The following is a 19,744-nucleotide window of genomic DNA, read 5'->3' as shown; positions in this document are numbered from 1 at the left end:
CCAAACGAGGGGACCAAATCATATTTAAATATAAATGAGATGAATACTAAAAAGGGGTAAATAACTTTAAAAACCCTAAATTTTAATGTAATTTACCCAGAGCTAAGAAATATAACTAGGGATCAAAGTTAATAGGGACCTTAACAAGGCTTTGGGGCTAAATGGTATTATGTTTGAAGGTATTATTTGAAGCAGCTTATGATGGTTCAAGTAAAACTTTGTTTATAAAAAAAATGTTGACACAAAGAATAATTTAGAGGTAAAGATAAAAACAAATAAGGTAAACAAATTCAATACTGTAGAAAGGTTAAAGCAAACAAAGTATACAAATTTAATTCCGTACCAACATTAAATTGAAATGGAAAAAATGAAAAAAAATCATTGTTGAAGACTTCCGGATGTGCCAATGAGATTTTAATTTAGTGATAAAGAGGAAATTTTAAAACTTTGAGGTTCTAAGTTCAAATTTTATTGTATATAAGTTTACTTATTTAGTTATATTTTAATTTATTAATTAATTATTTAATTGATTATATGAATGTAATTTTTTATTATGATAATAATTAAAAAAAAAAAAAACTACGGTCGCCTTCCTTAAAAGATCATTAATACTTGTCTTCATTTTTTTTATGAACCAAATTTGTTCTTTTCATTTATGAAATATCAGTAACAATGGAATTGTTATTGAGGATTTCAGGGCATTCATCAATCCAATACATGTCCTCAGTAACAATAAGCCCATGTTTCGCTAACATATGTGCTTCATTGTTTCCACTTGTGCTGGTGTGCACGAAATAGCATCTTGCTAAAAGTCTAGAACAGCTCTTGGCTTCATCAATTATGACTCCCACAGTGGATAGATCTAGTTCAGTTGACTTTTGTCTTTTAATTACTCCCAAATCATCCCCCTCAATCTCCACAGATTGAATACCCAAATTCACTTCCAACTCGACCGTCTTTGCTGTTGCTATATTGTCCACCATAAATGGATCCAAAAGCCTGTTTACCGTAGCAGATATTGCTCCCATAACCTCGCCTTTTGAGTTTCGTGCAATGATACCGATCCCGTTCTTCTTCCTTTCTTTATAAAAGGCCCCATCGAAGTTTAGCTTGTAATACTCCTTAAAGAAGCTTTCCAGGTCCCCGTAGCTAGTGTGGTGCATTGCTTTCAGCAGCATGTGCTTTGTTATAATCATCTATATACTGCATAATGAAGGTTGCCACCACTAATGCTTCTCTACTTCCTTCTCCATGCAGTTCTTTGTTCCCCTCGTTCCAGATTGCCTAAAAGGGATTCAAATAACGGTTTAATAGCGGAATAACGACCATAAAATTACGGTAGTGCACCCTCCCCCACCGTTATTAAATAAAAAGCAGTTGAAAAATTCATTCACAGCAAAAACGAAAAGTAACGACCGTAAAATAATGACGTAACGGGCAATAGTGGCAATAACGGATCGTTATTATCGCTATTCTGTTTTTCTACTCACGAATCTAATAGTTCAAGAAAAAAATAAAACTTTAAGTCTGCAGAATAAAACAATAAACCTGCAAAAGTAAAAATAAAAGCCAAAGCAAAAAATAAAGCTCACAATCTAAAGCTCACAATCTCAGATCTTTATCATCAAAATAAATTTAAATCAAATTCAAGATCAAATAAGGTAAGAAAAGAAAGTTAAATTACCTTTTTTTTTGTAAAATTTTTGTAAAATGATATGTTATAAGAGTTTGAAAGATGAACGAGGTATCTGTAATACTAGGTAAGTCAGCAAGTGATAATGATAAAAAGATGCGATAAAAAATAAGAGATAAAAAAAAAAGATAAAAAAAAAAATTCTAAAAAGCCAAGGAAAGCAGCACAAAAAAAAAGATGAACAAAAGAGAATATTAGCGTTTCTAAAAGGGTTTGCCGTTTGCTAGAAAAAATTAAACAAATTTGGGATATTAAGCACGTGGGGAGAGATTGGATGGGGTGGGGAAGGATTGGGTGTGGTGAGGCGTTTGGGGGAAGGTGGGGAGGGATTGGATGGGGGTGAGGAGGGATTAGGTGTGGTGAGTTGTTTGGAGGGTGGGATTGAATTTTTTTATTTAATTTTGTAATTAATTTTTGAAAATTTTTTAGATAAAATTTAATTAATGGTTTTGAAAATTTATAATTAAAAAAAGAGATTAATAATTTAATATAATATATAGAGATTTTAAATGAAAAATTTTGATAAATTTTTTTGTATAAGTTAGATGAAAAATAATTAAAATTAAATATTATATTTTGATTGTGTTATATATTAATTTATAATTTTGTATCTGAATTTTAACATTTTTTTTGTTGTTTTGATATTTATATTATTGTCAATTCTTTTGATATTAGATTAATTCTTATTATTTTTGTGTAATTATTGAAGATTGTGTTTATTATATAATTATTAAAAGTTGCTCGTGATAAAAAATTTTTATATCAATTAGTGTATCAAAAAAATTAAGTTACTTAGCAAATTTAGCATTTTATGATTTATTACTCTTATTAAGATTAAAAACTAAAAAATAAAAAATATAGGTTTGAAAATTTTATTAAAATATAAGTTTGAAAACTTTTAATTTTTGAAATTTTTTTAGATAAAATTTAATTAGAGGGATTGAAGATTTATAATTAAAAAAATTTAAGAGATTAATAATTTAATATGATATACATAGATAATGTACCCTCCACTACAAATGTATCATCCTCAAATATATCTTTCACCTCAAATGTATCAAGAATAAAGGCCTCAAGAATGGAGATGGAGTCAACTTGGCTCTCAAAGTGAAGATAGAGAATCTGATCATACTTGTCATTCTACCATATGATAAAATTTGAAATATATATCAATAATTGTAGTTGATGGAATTTGAAATTATTATATTTTTAAGTTTGTAATTTTATTAAATTAAATGCTTGGTATTTAATATATTATGTTTTGTTAATATTTGATTTGTCTAAAATTAATATTGAATATGAACTTGACCAAGACAAATTTTATGAATAAACCAAATATGAATGCTTTTTATAATCTAAATAATAAATAATTTTTTTAGAAAATAAAAAACATAGAGTGTCATAAACTATTTTTAAAATCATTGAATAAAAATTTTTATAATTATAATTATAATTATAATAATTATATTTTATAATAAATTATGCAAAAAAAAAATTCACGATCGTGATGATCACAATAACCGTAATTATTTTCGTTATATCTAAAAATACGATAAATGTTACGTGACCTAAAACGTGACCGCGACCGCTATTACTGCTAACTGCCGAGTTGCTTATGAGTCAACGTGTTTATGGCCTTCAAAATCCACTCATCGTCTTTTTCCTCTGCTGTGAAAATGTCCCAGTTAAAATGGACATGTTGCCAGACTTCACTCGCTTTTGGACACGTCCTCGAAGCATGTTGGATAGTTTCTTCTGTTTGGTTGCATCTAGAACACACTCTCAACTTGCATTTTCCTCCTCACTAGGGTGTGTGTTATGGGTTAATACCCATGACAAGCTTTCCATAGAAGTATTCTGATCTTGCTCGGCACTTTTGCTTCCCGTATATTCTTCCACTGTACTTGTATGTCGTGGCCCTATTTCCTAACGCCGTATCCCCGTCATTGTAGAGCAACCAATATCCACTTTTAACCGTGTACATACCGCTATTATTGAAATGCCATACCATCACGTCTAGAGAGCCAATTCTATTCATTGGTATTGTGCTTATTATCTCTGCCACATCAGCAGAGAAAGTGTTTTGGACCAGCTCCATTTTCCACTGCATGGTAGTTTCATCTATGAAATCACTTACAAGGCAATTCTCGTCCCACTCGTCCCTTGTAGCATCGTGTAGGCAGTTGTGATTAGATGGCAGCCATTTATCTTTCCAGGTTCAGATGGTTTTGGCATTTCCCACCCTCCATCGAACTCCTTGTTCCAAAACTCTTTTTGCTTCCCAAATGCTCCTCCATGTCAGTGAGGGATTGCCACCCAGTTTAGATTCAACAAGGATGTACTTGGGAAGTACTTTGCTTTCAATACCCCATAGGCCAATATGTTTGTGTTTGTCAACAACCTCCAACCTTGTTTTGCCAACATTGCCTTATTGAACTTAGCCACATCCCTGAATCCCATTCCTTTTTCTGTTTTTGGCTTGCACGTCCGTTTCCAGCTCATCCTGTTGATACCTGCCCTCGCATTTCCATGCTTCCACCAATAGTTGCTGATTGTACTATTTATTTCACTGCACATTGTTATTGGCAGCCTAAAGCAACTCATTGTGTAGGATGGGATGGCTTGTATTATTGCTTTAATAAAAACCTCTTTCCCGCCCATTGAGATAGAGCTTTGCTTGACCAGCTTGCTAATCTTGAGCTTATCCTGTCTTTCAACCCTCTGAATGCACGTTTCCTGTCTCTCCCCACCATGGAAGGCAGTCCCAAATATTTCTCTGGGTTAGAAGTGATTTGAACTCTAAAGACTTTTCTAATCTCTTTTTGTTGAGTCTCTGTTGTGTTACCACTGAAATACTGTGCGGACTTGTTGAAACTGATTCTTTGGCCAGAGCTATCTTTGTATTGCTGTAGCACATGCTTCACCCTTTCGCTTTTGCTCCTATTTGCACGAGCAAAAAGTAAGTTGTGATCAGCAAAAAACAAGTGAGCAACTCTGGGTCCAGATCTGCTCGTCTGCTCATCTGCGCGTTGATTTTTTGTTAGAAGTGCTGAGAGACCTTTAGTACAGATCAGGAAAAGGTAAGGAGATAATGGGTCACCTTAGCGAAGGCCTCTTTTAGGTTTAAAAGAATCAGTTATGCATCCATTAACCACAATAGAATAAGAAATAGTAGTAACACAGTTCAAAATAATATCCACCCACCGTGAATGGAAGCCTATTTTACCCATCATCCCATTTAAAAATTTTCATTCTATCCTATCATAGGCTTTGCTCATGTCAAGTTTTAGTGCGAACATACCCTCTTGTCCCCTTCTTTTCTTTTTTAGAGCATGGATCATTTCATAGGCAACCAAAATGTTGTCCGAAATTAACCTCCCAAGAACAAAAACGTTTTGTGATAAATTAATACATGTGGGAAGGACATTTTTTAATCCATTGACAATAATTCTAGCTATGATTTTATAAATGACATTGCACAAGCTAATTGGGCGAAAATAGGTAACATTATTAGGATCTTTTATTTTTGGGATGAGGACTATATGGGTATGGTTTTAGTTAGCTGAGCTTTTCCCCTCGTTCAAAATTCAAGACAAGTATGGACAAAATCATTGCCAATAATGTGCCGAAATTTTTGGTAAAATAAAACAGGCATACCATCAGGGCCAGGTGCTTTTGTGAGATGCATCTGTTTAATGGCTAGGATGACTTCCTCAGCTTTGAATTCTGCTAGCAGCAGGCCGTTCATCTCATCTGATATGTAAGGATCTATTGCTTTGAGAACATCTACAAAATGACTGGTTTTTTTGTGATTGATAAAGGTTTTTAAAGTATCCAGTGAAAATTGTTTGAATATCATCGTCCTTTTCACACCAATCCCCAGCTTCTGACATTAGACCTCGAATCTGGTTCTTCTTCTTTCTTTGAGAAGCTTGCGCATGGAAAAAGGTGGAGTTTCGGTCCCTTTTTTCCAATCAACTAATTCTTGATCTTTGCATCCAAAAAGATTTCTCATTTTCTAGTAATAGGTTCATTTCGTCCTTTCAGTTGTCATTCCCACCTTAACAGATAAAGGACTTTGTTGGATGTTTTGGATCTTCCTTTTTGCAACTTCCATTTTGTTCCTTATTCCCATGAACTTTTCCTTATGCCAGCTCATCAAATTATGGTTTGTTGTCATCATTTTCTGTTGCAATGTACCTTGAGTTTCTTCAAATCACGAATCATGAACAATCTTTGCACATTCATCCTCCTTGGCCCACATTGATTCAAACCGAAATCTTTTTGTCCTTTGTCTTGCCCGTTTCCGTTTTCTCACCTCTGTTTGCAACAAAATGGGTGTATGGTCTGAAACCGAAGACGTTAAATGTATAACACCATGGTTTGGGAACATCACACACCGGGGATTTAAATATAACGCCATGGTTTGGGAATATCACACACCAGGGATTTAAATATAATGGTCACATTTTTTATCACGTCGCATTTATCATGATTATAGATATAATGAAAATTTTCACGGTCATTACAACTATCGTTATTGTAATTTTTTTTTAATTTTGTTTAATTTATTATAAAATATAATAATTTTAATTATTAATCATAAAAGCTCTTATTTTATGATTTTAAAAATAATTTATATCATGTTATGTATTTTATTTATTTTAAAAAAATATTTATAGTAAAATATTCATACTTAAAAAATTACTCATATGATAATTAAAAAATAGCGAGAGATAAATAAACATGTAAAAATAAATAATCACAACGAATGACATATTTAATTATTTAATTACTGCATTCATCAAATTATTACTAAATTATATTACGCATAAATCAACTAACAAGTGATTAGATATTAATAAATTAATAAAAAAAATTACTATTTATAGGCCAAGATAATTACTTTTTATGAGCCTATAGTAAATCAAACTTGATAGTCTCCATGTTGAAGGCAATCTTCAACAACAATAGCCTTAAGTCAACTTTCTCTGTCTCTTGATTAAATTGTATAAGCCCACACAACTTCTCATGTCCTAATCTTACATTCAATAATTTTTTTCTCTAGACCTTCATCCTCATCACCATATATTAGCTCTCTTTTTTTTTTTTGGTGTGTGTTATCTGTTCGTCTCCTTCAACCGTAAGTCTTACTTTCATTTCTTGTCTCTCGTTTTATGTCCCAATAACTCTTGCCCCCTCCTAGTAGTGCATCATAGCCCAGTCCTATCCCAAACACACAAAATCATAGCAAATTTAAAAATTAAAAAAAAAATAATTTGAATGCTAAATTAATTGCTTACCTTAAATTGCATGTGTTTGATTTTGATTGAAGTTGAATTTGAGAGAATTCATATATCTAGAAGTTTAAGTTTTGTAGGGTTTTTTTTTTTTTTGAATTTGTAAATTTATATTTATTTTCTAACTTGCTGTTTTTATTTTAAATTTTTAATCAAAGTTAAATAAAAAATTTTTTCTTGAATTTTTGAATAAAAAAAGTGTAACGAGTAATAGCATACAGCTATTATCACTATTTAATATTACGCCGTAATTTGTAACCATGATACGTCATTATAGATGAGATTCAATTTTTTTTTATTTTTTTTAATAACGATGACGGATTGTGATGCTATTGCAAAATAGCGGCCGTCCAATCCTATTTAAATCTATGTCTCACACAAAGCCCTATTGGCAACAACTTTATCCAATCTTTCCCATACGATAGTTTCAACTTTTTGACCCTTTGCCTATGTGAAACAAGGTCCATGGAATCCCAAGTTTCCAGCTCATAATCTTCTAGTGTTGCCCGAAAATCCATAATTTGCCTTCCTCTCCTTAAACAGGTACCCGTTTTCTCGTTTTTCCACATTATTTCATTAAAGTCCCCGAAAATGAGCCAAGGCTTAATTGTTTTGTTCTGTAAGCTGACGTAAAAGTGCCCATGATTCACTTCTTTTGCTAGTTTCTGGCTCTCCACAAAACCCTGTGATTCGCCAATGATCTGAGTTTGGGTTCACTGCAACTTCCATGTCAATGTGGTTTTTAATTAAACTCAAGAGCTTAAGATCCACCTCACTTCTCCAAAGCATAGCAAGAACACCACTTCTACCCTCTGATGAAACACCTATACAGGCTGCCATTCTGCATTTTCTTCTAATCCTATCAAGTTTCGTTGCATGTAGCTTTGTTTCACTGAGAAAAACTACATGAGGATATTTTTTATTTATCAGCTCCGTGAGAGCTTGAATTGCCTATGGATTTCCAAGCCCGCGGCAATTCCATGCTAAGCAATTCATGGTCATCGGCGAGACTGATGATCAGTCACAGTCGCTTCTTGTTCTACGTTCTTCCCATCCCTGCTTTTCTTGGTTTTTGTGGCCATTTCCTCTGCTTCCCTGTTGTGCTCTTCCTGCATGTTACAAAATTTATGCTTTCCCATTGCTACAGGACCTCTTTCATTTTCAGTTGATACTTCCCTTACCAGCTTTTTGCACCTTTTGCATGCATTGGTTTTTCCATATTTAATTTTGCCATCTTTTGCATGTCGCACTTTACGTTACTTTCTCCATCCTTGGTTCTATGTGTACCGTTATTCGTGATATCTTCCTCCTCCAAATGTGCTTTAAAGATTTTTTCCACGTTGGCTTCATTCTTTTCCCCATCATTCTCCACGTCCTTGCATCCTTGTATGCATGTTTCCTCACCTGATTTTCCTTCATTAATTTTCCTGATTTCTTTCCTTTCCGTGCCAGCTTCATTACAGACCATGGTTGACCCCGAAATAGTAGTAGTCTGTTTATTATGTATGATCTCTTGTGATCTGCCATTATTAAAAAAACACATCCCTGTTATCACTTGATTCCACCGAAATTATAGGATCTTCCATTTGTAACTTCTTGTTCGGTTTCCTACCGCCTACCTCCGAGCTGCCCCGTTCTCCACCGCCATTGACACCTTTCTCCGGCCTTTGGCCATAGCTTAGGTGGTAGTTGTATCTATTGTATGGGACTGTGAAGGCGGTGTATCCTCTCTTCGGTAGGGAGACCCGTAACTAGTCCCCATATTGTCGTTCAGTATCATCTTCGCCTTCTTTTCCAGCATCTAATTTGCATTCAACCTCATTGTATCCAAGCAACCCGCATCTATAATAGAAAATGGTTAACCTTGCATACCTCAATCTTCCCCGTATCACATCTCGTCCTTTGGCAGCGCTAGTCAATGCCACAAACCTTCTTAAAGGCTTCGATATGTCAATATAAACCCTTAAACGAAGAAAACTTCCACTTCCCTGATTTGAAGTGTTTTTATCTGCCAATAGAAAATATCCTATCTTTAAGCCTATTTTGTCTGCCATTTCAGTATTCATCATGTTCAACGTCAGCCCGGATACTCTTACCCAGAAGCTAGCTCTGTTGAAGACATAATCGGTTAACCTCAAATTCCCATCATAGTTCTGAAACAACACAATGTTTTTACTAAAAAACCACGGTAAATTCTCCACCACCCTTTGCTTGTCCTTTAGTGTGGCAAATTTGAAAAGGAATAGGTTGGTATCCAATACTGTGGTCACAACTTCTTTTGACAGTTTCCAGACCACCCTTAATGTGCTGATCATTGCATCTTTGTTCAAAGGACGATTTGTTAATAGTTTTGCCACTAACCAGTTCTGACTTTCGGTTGAATCTTCAGTTTCTTTTACCCCCATCGGCTCTAATCCCTTCTCTTTCATCCTCAGTGAGTACCAAGTTTCTCCAAAAACCCTCTAACTCATCTGCGTTGTCCATGTTTATGCTACACTGAGTCCCTTCCCCTGACCGATATATCACTGGAAACTTTAACTGATAATCCCTAAAGACTAATCCAAAAAGAAAAAGTCCTTAAGACTAGATACTTGCAAAAGACAAAACTAATAACTACTCCCATAGAACAAAGCTGAGGAGACTCATTGATATGATAAGGTTCAGAAATAGAAACATACTTGGCTTCATTTAATTAACTGTATGTTGGATGTACATCATACTTTAAATTGGTTAAAGTTGTTAAATATATATAAAAAGGATTGTGAAATTTAAAAGCTTATTTGAAGGATAAATTAAATGAATATATTTGGTTTTCATTGTAATGAAGTTATAAAAAAAAAAATTCTATATGTATAGTCAAAAGTTTATATGCCATAATCAAACATGGTTCAGATGAATATATTTGATTAACTCTTAATAAGTTATTAAAATAACGAAATATGCCAGTCACATACTCACAGGAGAATAATAAGAGGAAGGAATCGATGTAACTTTTAATCAGTTAATTAACATATATCTAATGGAACTATTTGCCAATCAGTTATTTTTCTATTTCAAAGAATTAAAATGAATGTTGCATTGTGATATTTTATATATTGAAAATAGTAAACAATTATGTAGTTTATGTGCTTTTTTTTTTTTTTAATTATATATACAGATAATAAAAATTAAATTTGGCAAAAAAATTTGAAACCAGAAAAAAAAAATACAAACTGAATAGCAAGGAGAAAAGAAAGAAAGAAAGAAAAATGAGAAGTAGAAGGAGATGATATAAATATTTTAGAAATAAAAATATGATATAAAAATTATATGTAAAAAGTGCATTTTAAAATAAAAATTGCATAAACAAAATTTAACTAGAGCCTGCGTTGTAATGATTGTTTTGAAAGAGGAAAAAAGTCTTTCCACGTCAATAAAACTAAATTAAAAACCACTTAGTATCTATTTCCTCAAATATTTTAAATTTAATTATTTCAACTCCAATTTAAAGTCTCATTAAATTGTTTCTGATCTATTTTGAATTTTTCTATTTAACTAACGACATAAGGCCGTTTCTACTTTTTCTAAATTTACCATTAATTAACAACGTGTAATGTTTTATTAAAATTAATATAATTTTATTATTTATTAACAACATATAATATTATAATAAAATAAATAATATATTAAATTTAAATCTTTTAAAATATAAAATTTTTATTGAACAGATAAAGTAAATTTAATTTGAGTATTATTATATTACATTTAAATAATAAATTTAAATATGAAAATTAAAAATTAGATCAAAATATTATAACATTATATATTAAATCCATTCTCCTAATACAATATATATTAAATCCATTCTTCTAATACAAAAATTAAGTAAGGCTTATATGTTTACTTAAATCATATTATTCTTTATTCAACCTATTCTTTCAAGACAAATGAGTAAAATCTGCATGAATGTTGTTAATTTTGTTTTGATACTGATCATACGATCGATATGCTTTAATTATATCAAAATGCAATACTTAAAAGTGATTTTTTATATTAAATTTGATACAGTGAATTTTAATGGATTAATTTGTTTCGGTTAGCTCATAAATGTAAAACATGTTGGTAACTTTTAGCTTATTTTTTGTTGTTTTACTATTTTTAACTTAATAAAAAAATTAATTGACAAAATAACTTTTGAAAATCGTTCTTTTTTAATCTTTTACTCTAACTTGTTGTTTTATATTTTATTTTCTAAAATTAAAGTTCATAAGTATTTCATTCTCTTTTAAGCTAAAGTTTAATAATTTTGAAGCCAAAGTTAATTTTTTTCATCTGTTTGATGTTATTTTTTATATTTTTAAATTTATTTATTTGGTTTTTGAATGTATTGAATATTTATTTTATAAATTATTAATAGTATTATTATGTACAAATTCATATATATATTTATAAATATATTTATATTAAATTAAAAAATTTGAAATAATATACTGAAATAACTAATATTAGCATATATAATTTTTTAAAAAAATAAAATGTTATTCGAATATTAACAATATTTTTATATGGTAATTAAGGATCAAACTTATGATTAATTATATATTAACAAAAACAAATTTAAAAAACATTAACAAAAACCAACTAATTAAACGTGAACAAATGAGAATAATGAAATCTTAAAAACAATTAATAAATGTATCCAATACGATAATCCTAAAGGTCAAACAAACAATCCCTTAAATAATTGTTTTAAGATATAGCATTAATGGCTTTTTTTACTTGTACTCCATTCCAAAAAATGATCCTTGATTTATCGAACCACGTGTCATTTTCAAATTCTTTTCCAACTGTAGTATTTTTGTCAGGGAATTGTTTTAATATAATGTATACATCAATTACTTAAATTTTGGTCATGAACGAATGAATACTAATGATCAAAACCCAAGCCACGTGTTACCTTAATTTTTTTGCTTTTTTTTTTATTTCTTTGATTTTTTTGCAAATTTTAAAAATTATTTTTAAATATTAAAGTGTGACATGTCAACCCATGATTGGTCCCATTTTTCCTTTTTGTTTTATTTGATTTTTCTTTTTTTTTTTTACTTTTTAAAAAATAATAAATTTTTTTAAAATTATAAAAATATATATATTTATAAAGATTATATTTTTATGTGTAGATCTACTTATATCAATTTTTTTTTTGCTTTTCCTTTTTACCATTTTTTATTTTTTAAATATAAAAAATAATTAAAATTTTTTTATTCTTTAGGAACTTGCTTGAATGACGTGCTTTCAATAATTCTGTTTCCTTTTGGCTATTGCATGTCATTTTTTAGATTTTGCTTTTTACCTTTTTTTTTCTTTACTTTTTTTTTAAAAATTATTTAATAAATACTTTTAATATTATAAAATTATATTTTTTAAAGATTTTTTTTTATATTTGAGACTGACTTATATCAAACTTTTTTTTTTCTATTTTACCTTTTTTACTTTTTTGTAATTAAATTTTTAAAAAATATTTAATAAATTTTTTGAATTAAATTTTTTGTTAGACCTACTTGATATTAATAGTATGTCGTGTATTTATTTTTTTTACCCTTATCATAATTGGCCAAAATTATTATAATATCTCTTTTTTCATAATTACAAAAGTGCCCCTCAAATTATTTTGGCTAAAATTATTGTTATACCATCTGGCCATAATTATAAAAAATATCTTTTTGATTGTCTCATATGATATCTTTCCTACCATAATTAGAAAAATACCAATCATTATAATTAACTGAAATTACTATAATGTTTTTTAAGCATAATCACTAAAATACCCTTTTAATTGCTTTAAGATTATGCATTAAATTTTAACATTTATACAATAATATGAAATTAATCCCCTTAGAATTGACCATAATGCCCTTTTAATTATTTGACAATTGAATTACATGCATCCAAGTTAACAGTAGTGCCTTTTTTTCTATGATTAACTAAAATTACTATAATGCCCTTTTAACATAATTACTAAAATGCCCTTTTTACCATAATTGACTGAAGTTATTATAATGCTTGTAGACAGCCTATTTTGTCCTGATTGTGAAACTTTTTTGATTTTCGAGTCTCGAAGTTTTCTTTTATCAATTGATTAAGACTTTGGACTTATCTAATTGGACTTGGTTATTGGTTTGGGTCTTAAACCCAAATAATTTATTTATTTATCTAGTTTATTTGTTTGTTTTATTCATTTAAAAAAATGAAAAAATCAAAAAATAGAAAAAAAAGTTTGGGAAGATCGAATTTATCCTAGATTTTCTTTAGGATTAAAAGGCTTTTAATTGGAATCAAAGTATGAGCTTGAACTAAAATGGAATTGAAATTTTTTTCAATCTAGAGTTTTGTTAAATTTGAAATAAGATCCCTATTGAAACACCCCATTTTGTCTTGGGTTTTGAAATTTTATTTTTAAGATTAAATGTTTTAATAGGATAGATTATTTTATTTATTTATTTATTTATTTATTTTTGGGGTGATTTTTGTTAATTAAAAAAAAAGAGTGTTTGGCTAAGAGTAAAAGAAAGGAAATAAGCAGGCTTGAAAAGGATTTGATTCTAATTGGGGTGGTTGAATTAAAAGTGTTTCAATTGAAAAAAGAATGTATTTAGGTTTTTTATGAGGGAAGGACAAGGATTATAAGTCTCAAATTGAGTTTGCTTAAGAGAATGCAATTAAGAAAATTTTATCATTATGGGATTAGGATTGAAAGGCATATAAAAAGTTTACATTAACAATTGTGAAAAAAAATCAAGAAATAATAAAAAAAGGTAAAAAAAAAAAGCAAGAAAAAAGTTGTGAAAGTGTAAGGCAATAAAAAGGATGAAAGTGTAAGGCAATAAAAAGGACTTTTAGGAAATCAATTTTTTGAAGTACTTTGAGGGATATTTGAATTAGTTTTGAAGTTGGGATTTGATCTAAAAAGGGGTTTAGAGGACTTAGAATCATAAAAAGAAAAAAGAATTGAAATCTAGTTTCTTTTCTTGGAAAAATTTGGGTTTTTTTTTTTTTTTTTCCAAATTCCAGCAAGAACTTGAAGTTTTTTATCACGTTTCCAGTTAGCTCTTGAAATTTTGATGGTATTTGTAAAAATTAACTGGTGTTCAAGGGTTTTTAGAGAAAAATCAAAGGAAAGGGCAGTAAGAGATAGAAAGTCAAAAAGAAAAAGTGAAGAAAAATGCAACAAGAAGCCTTATATACCTCACTTAAACGATGTTGTTTAGGGTTTAAAAAACTTTCAAAGATTCACACTTGACCCTATTTCGACCCGCACATCTACCAAGTTAAGACTTGACCCGTTTCGCATAAAATCCTTTTCTTATTTTCTTTTATTTTATGTTTGGATTTTTTTATTTTTTTATTTATTTATTTTGAATCATTTATTTATTGTAATGTGTATATTTTTTAATTAATTTGTAAAATAAAATAAAATAAAATAATTAGGAATGAATAAAATTTCATCTAATGATGAAATTCTAATGAAGTTATGGACATGTAATTTTTTTAAAAATTTCTAAGTGAAGGAGTTTTTTTTTTAAATTCTATCAAGGCATTGGAGGATTTAGAAATTGATCTTAATATAAGAAATCTTATATATTTCTAATTTGGAAAAAATAAAATTGAACATAAATTATGGTGATTTAATTGCATGATTAATTATTTATTAAATTGTGATTACATGATTATTATATTTTATTGAATTGTGTATTTTATTTATGTTTTTTTTATTGGATTGTGTATTTTACTATATATTAAATTCCATAAAGTACTTAATAAATCCAATGAGAGAGCCTATTTAAGAAAATAAGTGTGTTACTTGAATACTCTTAAGGTGACCAAAGTGTTGAAAAAAAACCTAAAAATATGTCTAATATTTAAATATTGAAATTAATAAAAATAATAAATAATAAGAATAAGTTAAGACCACTAAATTAAGGCTAAAAGGATAATTTATGATTAATTGGTACCATTTTAGGAAGTGCATTGTTGGGGTACTATAATCTTCCCTACATATAATTGAATTCCAAAACCCAATTTTGTTTAAAAGACTAAAATCTATTCCTTTTATGGACTCTTAGTCAAACTTAAGATAACTTTAGAAAGGATAGATTCACTTTGATGACCAATCACATGTACTTAAAAAAGATTCGTGATGACTCTATGTGTTGTGTCTAATGGGTTAGTTTTATGACATACACATTATGACACCTAAAAAAAAAACACCACAAAACCCAAGAAAGAGAAAAAGTTTGGCAGTGAAGATCTAAGGACAAAAAATTTTTGAGGAGGATTACAATCAAGAATTGATCAAGGAAAAACAAAAGATAAAAAAAAATTAATCCAAAAAATCAGAAAAGGAAAAAATGAGAGTAAGAAAGATTGGTAGGTCAATGGGTAAAAAAATTTTCGGTTTCTAGCAATGTTGATTTTTGGGAAGTTTATTAGTTTGATCTTGAGATCAATTATGGTTTAAGGGGTTTAGATCTAGGGAAACAAAAAAGGAATTAAGTTATGAGTTTATCAATTTTTTTTGAAAATTTTGAAATTTTTTCTAGCTTTTTCTAGGAAAACCTAGAATTTTTTGGGTTGAGTTGAATTTTTTGATCAATTTTTCAGTTGATTTCGTCACTAGTTTCTAGAATTTGTTGCCGAGATTTGGGTTGGGTTGAACTTTCTAGCTGGCATTCAAATAAATCCTAAAGAATGAGTGGGTAGAGAGAGAAAGCCAAACAAAAAAGTGAAACAAAAAAAATTATGGCTTTTATATTCACACTTAAACGGCACCATTTTAGTCTTAAAAATTTTTGAAGACCCATTCCTGATTTGACTACAACTCGCGTGTCTAGCCAAGGTATGATCCAACCCGTGTGCATGATTTTCTTTTTCTATTTTCTTCGTATTTTTTATTTTGATTTTTTTCCTATTTTGATTATTTAGTTATTTTTTGAATTATTTATTGTAATATTTATATATATTTTTAATTAATTTGTAAAATAAAAATAATTAGAGGTAAGTAAAATTTTTTTCAAAAATGAAATTCTAAAAAAGTTATAGACGTGTAATTTTCTTAGAAATTTCTAGGTGAGAGAACTTTTTCTAAATTCGATCAAAGAGTTGGAAGATTTAGAAATTGGTTTCAATATAAGAATTTTTATTTATTTCTAACTTGAAAAAATAAAAATTGAAAATAAATTATTGTGATTTAAATGCATGATTAATTATTAGATAAATTGTGATTACATGTAGTGAATTTTGTATAAATAAATTATACTGTGTATTTTATTTTGTATATTTAAATTAATTAAATTTCATAAAATATTTAATAAATTCTATGACGGAACCTCTCCAAAAAAATGAGATTATTACTTGAATGCATTTGAAGTGAAGAATATTTTTAGGAGGTCACCAAAGTGTTGAAAAAAACCTAAAAATATGTCCAATATTTAAATATTAAAATTAACAAAAATAACAAATAATAAAATGAATTAGGAATAAGTGACCATTTTAATAAAGGCTTAGACAAAATAATTTAAGATTAATTGGTAACAAATTATAGGCATTATAAGGGTGCTATAGCCTTTTCTTCATGTAATCAAATTTTTGAACCTAGTTTTATTTAGAAGATCAGTACCTATTCCTTTTAAGGTTCTTTAGTCAAGTTTATGATAACCTTAGAAAGGATAAATTTATTTAGGTGACCAATCATACTGAGATAAAAAAGATTGGTGGCAACTTCATATTTTTTGTCTCTAACGGGTTAGTTCTAAGACATATACATTATGATAGTTGGCAGCTCCACCAGGGATTTAAAGCGTCTAGCCAATTTTTAATCTTAGATTATTTCAAGCCTTATTTTGATGGTCTTAGTTTAATTATTTTTGTTATTTTTTTCATGTATATTAATTTGTTTGTTCTTTATGTTTTACCTATTAGTTTGAATAGGAAAGTTTGTTAAATTATTATGTTCCTTGACACACTACATATGCATTTCATACATAAGATCTCCATCAAAGCTTAGTCTTTTGTTAAGAGGGAACAAGTGCCTACACTATCATGAGGTAATAACCTCTGTGTGAGCTAGCGAAAACTCTCATTTAAATTAAATATTTTTCGTTTGAAACTTATCATGGGTAAGGATTGAGATACCTTATTAGTTTGTAATGGATGATGATATAAGAAACAATTTGTGAGTCTTTAGATTGTCAAACTTTTGAACCTAGCATGTAAATAAACCCTAAGCATCCATACCTAAGTTAGGAGTCATACCTTCCTCTTTGTATAGAAAACCCTAATTTATGACACATGAAGAAAATATCTTACCTTTTACTTAAAAATTGTATTTCTTTCTTTTCTTTATTAGTGCATACATACTAACACTTTTTTTTATTGTATATTCATACATCATCATAGTTAAATTTTTAGATTGTACTGCATCATACTCATTCATGCATATTCACTCATAATATGATGCCTTAATTGTGATAATAGATGTTCAAAGGTAGCTAATAATATGAAGTAATACAACATTTGGGATCAAGTTAGATTTATGCTAGAATAACAAGCTCTTTGCTTCTAAAAGATGGAAAGGCATAAGAAGAGATGAAAATATGAGTAGGAAATATGGTTGAATTGTTGAAAAATCTAAACAAAGGCAAAATAGAGGCTAAACATATTGATGATCCACTCTACCCATTTGGTTTTGGCCCAAACCAAGCTCAAACATCTTAAAAGGCCTAACCTTAAATGTCATTCATTGGAGGATATCCATATATATATATATATATTCTAACATGCCCTTAACAACTACCTAAGCTCACTTTCAAAGATACATGCCTTATGTTCTTGATATCAAAACATTTGATTTGACTAAAATACTTGATTTAGATGATCTAAAAGAGTAAGAAAGGCTAAAAACTAGTGCATTGATAACTAAAAAAGACTTTAAATCTTAGCAAAAGATGGATTTCATTGAAGAAAGGTTTCAATTTATTAATGGGATGGATTTTTATGGTTCAATAGATGCTACTAAACTATGCTTGGTTCTTGATGTGGTTTTTCAACCTAAGTTTAAGGCATCTGAATTTAAAAAGTATGATGAAACTAAATTCCCCATAATGTATGTTATTATGCACTACCACAAGATAGTTGTACATGCACGTGATGAAAATTTACTCATTCATGTTTTTCAAGATAACCTGATTGGATCTGCTTAAAGATGGTATGTTCGATTGGATAGGTCCCATATCCATGGTTGGAAGGACATAGCTAAGGCATTCATTACACAATATAAGTACATTATAGATTTAGCTTGAGACTATTTATCCTTACAAAGCATAGAAAAGAAATAGACTTAAAGTTTCAAGAAATATGCCTAGAGATGGAAAGATGTTGTTGCCCAAATTCAACCATCGCTTACTGACAAAGAGACCATAGTTATATTTGTTAATATTCTCAAAGCCCCTTATTATGAAAGAATGATTGAAAATGCCACTAAGAATTTGACTAACATGGTGATTTCTAGGGTGATGATAGAAAATACAATCAATAATGTCAAATTTAAAGAAAGTAGTACAAATGATGCAAAGAAAGATAATGCACCAAAGAAAAAGGAAGGAGATGCTCAAGTTGTGATTTATGAGGGCCAACAAGTTAAAGGCTCCACCCAGTTGTTAACCTTATCTGATGTATCCACCTTATTACCTTTCTATAAACAACTTTTCCTAAAATTTTTATTTTTGGCTTTTATGCAAATCCTTATCCTTAAACAACTATCATTCAATTTGCTACCTAATCAGTGAGCAAACGAAAAAGATCAAGGAATAATCAAGAGAGAATTCCAATATTAATTCCTAACCTTTTGCCTTTACTAATAAAACACTAGTTTTTTATCCTTGTGCCTTTGAAAACAGCTCCAAATTTATCAACAAGGAGCTATGTCTGAGTGATAGATGTGATTATCACATGAGGTAATTAGACATTCATTGAAAAATACAGGGAATTGAAAGAAAAGATTGAAGAGCTCATCAATAATGGCACTTTGATTATAGAGCTTATGGAGCAATGCAAATCTATTATACAATAGTTTTTCTTTTAGATAAGAAGTATCAAATAATTTGTGAGAAGTTTATAGAATTTTGAGATTTTTGTCTTAGTTTTGCTTTGACATATGTATAAGTTTTTGCCTAAGTTTTGCTTTCAATGTTGTTTGCTTATGAATTCTTGCATTATATGTGAATATAATCTTAAAGGAATTGGTGATTATTGTCAAGAATGAACGTATCAAATTTAACCAATTTATATTTCAATTCAATTGAGAATTACACTATTTTATTCCAAACACATCACTACTCAGGTTTTCCTTCCAAATGTTGATAAAGCCATATTTTTATCTATCATCTTAACCTTCATTTCCACCCATTACCCTTTATTCACATCTTGGGGCATATTTACCAAAATGTCAAATTATTTGATGCCCCTAATATCTTTTATCATAATGTATAGATCCATGGACCAACGATAGACATAGACTAGAGGAGTTGTTATCAATATTTTTTTTAAAGGTGTGATTGGTGACCTGACAGAATTTGTTTCATTTAAAAATGAGTCCTAAGATTAATATAAGTATATTTAAATAGTAGATTCTAGTTCACAAAACCAAATTTTAGGTCCAAGGGTACGATTATGCATGAGAAAAGTTATAACACCCTTACAGCACCTATCTAAAAGATTG

The 19,744-nt window shown here is 29.3% G+C and overlaps 2 protein-coding genes across 2 annotated transcripts; both read right to left on the bottom strand.

The window, feature by feature from the left end:
• Positions 1–653: 653 nt before the first annotated feature.
• On the bottom strand, positions 654–1,163 carry LOC149520138 (uncharacterized). Its single transcript, XM_089753344.1, has one exon. It carries the CDS (start codon positions 1,161–1,163, stop codon positions 654–656), a length of 510 nt encoding a protein of 169 aa, XP_089609470.1.
• A 7,581-nt stretch (positions 1,164–8,744) lies between these two features.
• LOC149520137 (uncharacterized) lies at positions 8,745–9,398 on the bottom strand. The gene has a single exon (XM_089753337.1). It carries the CDS (start codon positions 9,396–9,398, stop codon positions 8,745–8,747), a length of 654 nt encoding a protein of 217 aa, XP_089609463.1.
• Between the last annotated feature and the right edge of the window lie 10,346 nt (positions 9,399–19,744).

Source organism: Durio zibethinus, chromosome 2 (genome assembly GCF_047325235.1).
Source record: "Durio zibethinus cultivar Kanyao isolate XHJ-2024 chromosome 2, ASM4732523v1, whole genome shotgun sequence".
Taxonomy (NCBI): domain Eukaryota; kingdom Viridiplantae; phylum Streptophyta; class Magnoliopsida; order Malvales; family Malvaceae; genus Durio; species Durio zibethinus.
Note: the sequence above shows the minus strand (reverse complement) of the source record. Positions and strands in the feature narration are given on the sequence as shown.

Coding starts and splice junctions, on each gene's coding strand:
- LOC149520138 (XM_089753344.1), bottom strand. CDS start 1,163: ATGCACCACACTAGCTACGGGGACCTGGAAAGCTTCTTTAAGGAGTAT.
- LOC149520137 (XM_089753337.1), bottom strand. CDS start 9,398: ATGGGGGTAAAAGAAACTGAAGATTCAACCGAAAGTCAGAACTGGTTA.